Source organism: Palaemon carinicauda, chromosome 20, assembly GCF_036898095.1.
Source record: "Palaemon carinicauda isolate YSFRI2023 chromosome 20, ASM3689809v2, whole genome shotgun sequence".
NCBI classification, from domain to species: Eukaryota; Metazoa; Arthropoda; class Malacostraca; order Decapoda; family Palaemonidae; genus Palaemon; species Palaemon carinicauda.
In genome coordinates this window covers 84,343,134-84,350,146 of record NC_090744.1, presented here as the reverse complement: position 1 = coordinate 84,350,146, position 7,013 = coordinate 84,343,134, and the positions used below count along the sequence as shown (strand labels likewise).

Genomic DNA, 7,013 nt, shown 5'->3' with positions numbered 1-7,013 from the left:
AACCCACAATACACCACATGTAACTAACGACCAGGTAGTAGTACCAATCTCACTTATTTCCACTGTCCTGAATTGATTGCAAGCAAATCCATTGCATGGACACCCGCGGTTCTCATTAATGTCACAGAGAGCCAAATCATTGTATTATTGGCATACGATGCTTACAGATATAAAAAAAACACATAGCTAATTGTCGCACATGTCAGGAAAACAAAGGGCATACGAAAACACCTGTCAGCCTAGGGGCTTATCCCGTGCCCAATCAACCCTTTGAAAGAATACATTTAGATTTGTTAACAGGATTTTACGAGTCAGACAGAGGAAATAAGCACCTCTTAGTAATTGTAGATGCTTTAACTCGATATACAGAACTAATAGCGCTTAAAACTAAAACTGCGATTGAATGCGCTAGGAAGTTTTAAGAGTGTTACATTTGTAAACATGGAATTCCACACATGATAATTTCAGACTCGGGTGGAGAATTTAATAATCACTTTTTTACCTCATTGTGTGAATTCCTTAGCATAAAGAAAATAAATACCATGATATATCACCCAGAGTCGAATGGGCTAGTGGAAAGAGCAAATAGGAAGGTTTTAAATATATTAAGAGTAACACTAGGGGGATCAGACCCCAACTGGGACATTGCAATACCTGCGGTACTGAGTACTCTGAATCATTCATATCATATATCAATTAAAATGTCACCGCATGAAGCATTGTATGGTACCCCAGTTAGAACGCCTTTCCATGTATTAACGCCAACAACTAATCTATCAAATCCTTTAAAAGAATGTATAAATGCAAGCAAAAGTCGTTTTGATATCCTTCGAAAGAATTTAGAAGAATCACAAATCATAATGAAAAGGAATCATGATAAAATAGCAAAGCCAACTAAAACATATACCGTGGGTGATAATGTATACATACAGGTAAATGTACGTAAAGGACTCAATTATAAATTAACACCTAAGTTTGAAGGCCCATTTAACATTTTGGAAACATTAACGGCCAATAGGTTTAGAGTTCAAAACGTATCCCAACCCACTGATGAGAGAATCGTACCATTGGCTCACCTAAGAAATTAAAATAAGAGGGAAAGAAGTGAAGGAAAGATTTTTATTTGTATGTTAAAAGTTTTCTTTTTAATACAGGAGTAATTACATATATTTTTCTAGTTACAGGTTTCCAAGATGAATTTTTTGTTGTTGGGAGTGATATTGTTCGCTCAGACATTTTTCTCGTGTGGGATGAGCTCTAAAACTAAAAGTATAAATTTTAGATATGGCACTATAGTTGAAAGACAAGAAGACGTTTTTATTACATCAAGTAACGTAGTTGTAGAAGTGCGAATGCAAGCAATTTTTCTCCCAGAGAATGACGCCACTAGCTTTAAAAGCGCCATTTCAAGGTTTGCTGTCTCATTAGATGAATTGCATAGAAGACATTTTCCTTTGAATGCAGAGAGTTCGCTTGGATCGACACTAAAACTTGCGGAGATGCTATCTGATGACTTGCAAAATAAGACTTACGAGACAGAATCTTTGGCTTGTGACCTTTTGATGTGGACTGTAGGACACGAAAATATTGAGAAACATAACCCGTTTATTTTTGCTGCACTAAACATCTTTGGGTCTATTGCAATTTTAGGTTTAGGAATTTCCAATCGTCTTAAGATTAGTAATCAAAATAAGAAAATTGAGTTCTTGACTCATGAAGATGAATTGATTATGTCAGAACTAAGGAATCAGTTAGCTTCAATCAATCAAATTATGAGTTCAGTAAATGAACATTCAAGTAATATCAATCAGATTATGGAAGTCCAGGATTTGTTGGCAACGTTAACGTATTATGATTCAAAAATAGATCCCATACATAACAGAATTGCACATTTCATTGAGAAATCAAAAGATTATATGGAAGCTATCACGTTAGCGACTAAAGGTGTACTGTCACCCCATTTGTTGCCAATAAAATACTTAAAGTTAATTGTGGAGAACGGACTGGAGAAACTAGGCTATGTTCCTTTGTTAGATGCACGTAGGTTAGAATTCTATTACAGCCTAATTACAGTAAGCGTTGAAAATAACAGGATTATGATTACAATTCCCTTTGATTCTTCTGATGCCTGGCAATCTTACAGGATATCACCATTTCCGACTTTCATGACGAATCACTCAAATCCAGTAATATCCAGTTTGACAGGACACGTATTGATTTCCCCAGACAAGGAAACATATACGGTCATTAAAGACATAAATCAATTAACTCACTGTTCAGATGCAATGGATAGGAAAATATGTACAGCTGACTCATTTGAATTCCATAAAAACTTAATGGATTCATGCGAGTTAGGTATAGTGCTAGACGGTGCTCTCTCCCATACAAGTGAAAATTATCTGTATAAGCTTTATCCCTTTGACAATAATGAGTTCAATTGCAGACTGAACAACGGCTCGTGGATACGATACGACAAGGCGGGCTTCAATGTATCATGCCCGGACGGATCCACGTCCTATTCCTAAATCTTCGTTGTAGCAGATGGTTGTATCGGGACATCCCATAATTCCATGGTGAAAGGAATGAAGACCATCATCAGAAAACGAGCCTACTTCGCGGACTTCACGTGGTCAACAACGGTTCCATCATTACCTCTCCCATACAACAAACAGGTAGCCAAGCGGTTGATGAAATTGACCGAGATGGACCACCCGTCACCGACTTATAAAGAATTTCTTCCCCCCATACTACTAGCAGGAACAGTTGTGACAGTGATGAGATTTATCGCCGTTAACATCTTTGTTTGGCGTAGGTTAAGGAACAATAGTTTGCAGCTCAAACAGAACGTTTTGCCATGTCCAGACAAAACTCCTTATTTAATTCAATTTAAAGCCGTTTGAAAGTGGCCACTTCATTCGCTCAAAGGAGTAAAATTGTCTTGGAAAAGTGTTGTGTACAAAAAGCAGTTAGTACGCTAGTAATATGTAATTGAAGAGACTATAGAACATTTGCATTTTTAAAAAACATTTTAAAAAACATTTAAAAAATGAATAATTTTTTTCGGCATCTAATAAAATATATAAGCCGGAATGTTAAAAAAAAAAAACAGAATCTAGGGGCATCTAATAAAATATATAAGCCCTATATATATATATATATATATATATATATATATATATATATATATATATATATATATATATATATATATATATATATATATATATAAGTGTGTGTGTGTGTACAAAACCGTGGTACGTGTACGTACCAGGAATTCGTGTTTGTGCACTAAAATTGTATCTTTACCAAGGTAACAAATATTTTTATTAATTACCGTATTGTAATAATCTATATTTCTGACAAAGGTAACAATTATTCTTTAACAAAGTTACCAAATCATATGTATATGAGTATATTTTTTGGTACTATATAATCATTTGCTAGCAATTTACCATATATGTGATCTGTATTTATCATGCATTTTTTCTTTGCTTTGGTAATATCTGTTCTTATGCATTATTGTTACTATTTTTTTTAATGTGCTTATTTGAACATGCATCCTCATTTGCTTATGGCTAAAGTTAAACAAAGAATAATACATATATCCAGTCACACTGCTAGTAAACATATTTTGACGTGTTGTTGATTTTTTTTTTTTTTTAAACTGCGATAGATGGCCGAGCTGATGTAATAATCATATATTACATGTTTAAAACACATGACGTAATAGGTCATTGTGAAGTAGAAGCTAGTGTGAGAAGTGCTGTAGTCAGACAGATCATAACAGGATGCGAATACCAGATCTCAGCCATGTAACATTTTTATGAAGAATAAACACAAATACGAACCGTGAGAAAGAGTTGTGTCGCCACCGGATGCAGGTGTCTTCCTATACTAATGTTTAGTTTACATTCTGTGTTGAAGTGCTGAGATAACTGACTATATGATATCTGTGATATCAATATTTTAGCCAGTTCTTATCAATACATCATATGGAATGGTCATCCGACCAAACCAGCTATACTCCTGTGATGGAGATGTTAACACTGTTGTTTTTAGAGAATAAACCATTTTAAAGTTAACTTGATTGACTTTACTTGAAGATGTAACATCCCAACTAACATACTCAATGTGTGTTAACAACAGTAGCACACTAATATATATATAATATATATATATATATATATATATATATATATATATATATATATATATATATATATATATATATATATATATATTAAAAACGAAAGATAGCCTATCCCTGAGCACCTTCATGTTATATACAAATGTATAAAAAGCTTTTCATAAATTACTGTTTATATACAATAACAATTGAAACAATGAGGACATTATTTAAGATCACCATTATTGCTGCAAGCACAATAGCATTGACATAAAGACGTGCAATGTGAGATTGTTTTCCTACATTTACAGTTACCTGTGCACGACTTTTTACATATACGGTGTTGAAGGAATAAGCATGTGTTACTTTCCCAGCATAGTAAGAAAAGAAAAAAAATGTCCATCCTCACCTAAAAAGGTCAGGAGGTAGCAGTTCCTAGATAAAGGCTTCTAGGAAAGTAACACGCCTCACATGTATAAGTTTTCATTATTTATTTATTTTTTTTTTTTTTGAGATTGGTACTAATCATTTTCTTCATGTTCCCCAATTGTGGTGATTGACTGAGTGTTTTGTATAAAATCAACTACTCTTTGAATATAAAAGACTTACTGTAACGTCTGTTGTTGGCTTTTTAAAAGGTCTTATCATAGCACTTTAACAGATCAGACTTTGTTCCACTTCTTGAATGATCCGCATTATCTAATGACGGGGGCATTTCTTTTTTTCATGCAATGAAACTAATGAAAACATGCATCTGGTCATGATTGCAAAGAGAAAATTAAGTGAGTTACTAAGGCGGAGGTGTGCTTCAGGGACTGCTCTTAGATATTCTGCCTGAAAGTTCCTTTTTGAGTGCAAGAAATAGTTTGTCACTGCATTCCAGGGGGCAAGATACCTTGTCTTTAAAATTCAGTGCACAATTCACGTCCAATTTTGGTAGTACTTCTTGAAGACTTCACATCATATTTTGGTAATAGTTCTTGAGAACATTCATGCGTAATTCTCTTAATAAATAGAAAGGACTCCCATTATCATTTAGGACGTTAACTAGATTTTTTACGTCACTTCGGAATCTATTTTGTAGACTATTCTGCTCTCTATGGTAATAAGGTAAGTTTGGTTTGGGATTCTGTGATATGTCATTATAATTTGTGATAATATTTGCCCGCTAGGAAAATGCGAAAATCCATGTGAGCAAGAAGTTGATTGATCACATAGACTAGAGCAGTGGTTCTTAAACTTTTTGTCCTTGCACTCCCCTTCTGCATGAAGCATATATCCCATCCCCCCCCCCCCTCCCCACCCTTGAAATTTTTGCCAAACTAGAAAGTACCATACGTATGTATCTATTGTTTTTATAAAGAATATGTTGCGTTTTGTATGCTGATATACTTGATTGGCTATGTGAGTATATGGATGTATGATAGATTTTTATTTCATTGCTATTGATTTTTTATAAGAATGCACTGTACTCTATTTCAATAAAATAAATATTGTTAATAGAAAATGGGTAAAATAAATATATTATGATGAAACAAAACTTTATCTTAATCTTTTTTCAAACTGTTTTAGCATTTTACAGATTACAGTCATTACATTGATAGAAAATACTAGAAAAAAATTCTAATTACTGCAAAAATAAACATAATTTTTACTCTTTCTACAATCATTCATGGATCATGACCACATCAAAAAATATTACACATCCTCCTTAGTGATTAATTTGTCCATATTTATGTAGTATTGTAAAACAAAAAACATCATAATTACTACATTTTCATTTTCATTGTTACTATTTCAACTACTTGTAATGTTATAGAAAAAGTGGATTATAGCCAGTGGCCTTTTTGACTTAGTGCTACTCATCAGTGGGATGGGTGATACTGGCTCTTTTGAGCAACTACTCGGGAATATTTGGTGGCGTTTGGCTCAATACACATCGGAGATCACTTGCCACATCAAGCGTATTTCTTATCTACGTTTTGATTTCAACTAATGCTGAGAACCCTGCTTCACAAAGGTAAGTAGAAGAAAAGGGGACAATCACTCGTAGGATTCGCTGACTGATTTTCTGGTAAACTGAAAGATATTTTATCCAAAATTTTCTATACCAAGAGAGGTAAAAGCTTCTTTTGCCACAGAATTAAACTTTAGTTCTGGGAACTGCTCTTGTCAATCTTCTGGAACATCATCAACTTCCAGGGAAAAGGGGTTCCTGGCAAGACTGAATACAAAACTCCTCTCACCGATGTTAGGGAAATAACGTTGAAACTCATTTTCCTGTCGTTGAAGGTGATATTCGAACCCGGTTTTATGGCTGTCACTGAAGCTCTTCTCATTCAAGATTTCATTCAGACGAGGAAAGGATGATGAGTTCTTCTTCTGGATGTGATGCTTCCACAGCTGCAGCCTGCCAATAAATGTTCAAATTGCATCGGAGTGAGCAATCATAGTTGTATATTTTCCTTGCAACTGTCGGTTCAATACATTTAAAGTTTCAAAAATATCAGCAAGGTATGCCAAGGACAAGCCTACCTCCTCTGAATTAAAGGTGGCAAGGTACTCATTTCGTTCAATTTCTAAAAACAGTGCTACCTCTTCTCGAAGCTCATACAACCGTCGCCAACATGTTACCCTTTGACAGCCAGCGCATATTAGTGTGGAAAAGCAGTGTCTCATGCTCTGTTTCCAAATCTTGACACAACTTCATAAACAGTCGTGTGTTTAGAGCACTATGCTTTATGTGGTTCACAATCTTGATCATGATGTTGAGATGTTTCTGGAGTTTCGAGGGTAGTGTTTTTGCTGCCAAAGCCTGGCAATGTATGAAGCAGTGTGTAGAAATTACCGATGGAGCCTTTTCTTTCACCTTCGTAACGAAGCCTGA

At 34.6% G+C, this 7,013-nt stretch overlaps 1 protein-coding gene across 1 annotated transcript in view; it reads right to left on the bottom strand.

The window, feature by feature from the left end:
• Positions 1 to 6,734: 6,734 nt before the first annotated feature.
• The window catches only part of LOC137659944 (protein FAM200C-like), a 657-nt gene continuing 378 nt past the window's right edge, over positions 6,735 to 7,013 (bottom strand). The window contains exon 1 of the mRNA XM_068394700.1: positions 6,735 to 7,013. This exon is cut by the window's right edge and continues 378 nt beyond it. Within this exon, the coding sequence (XP_068250801.1) occupies positions 6,735 to 7,013 (279 nt within the window).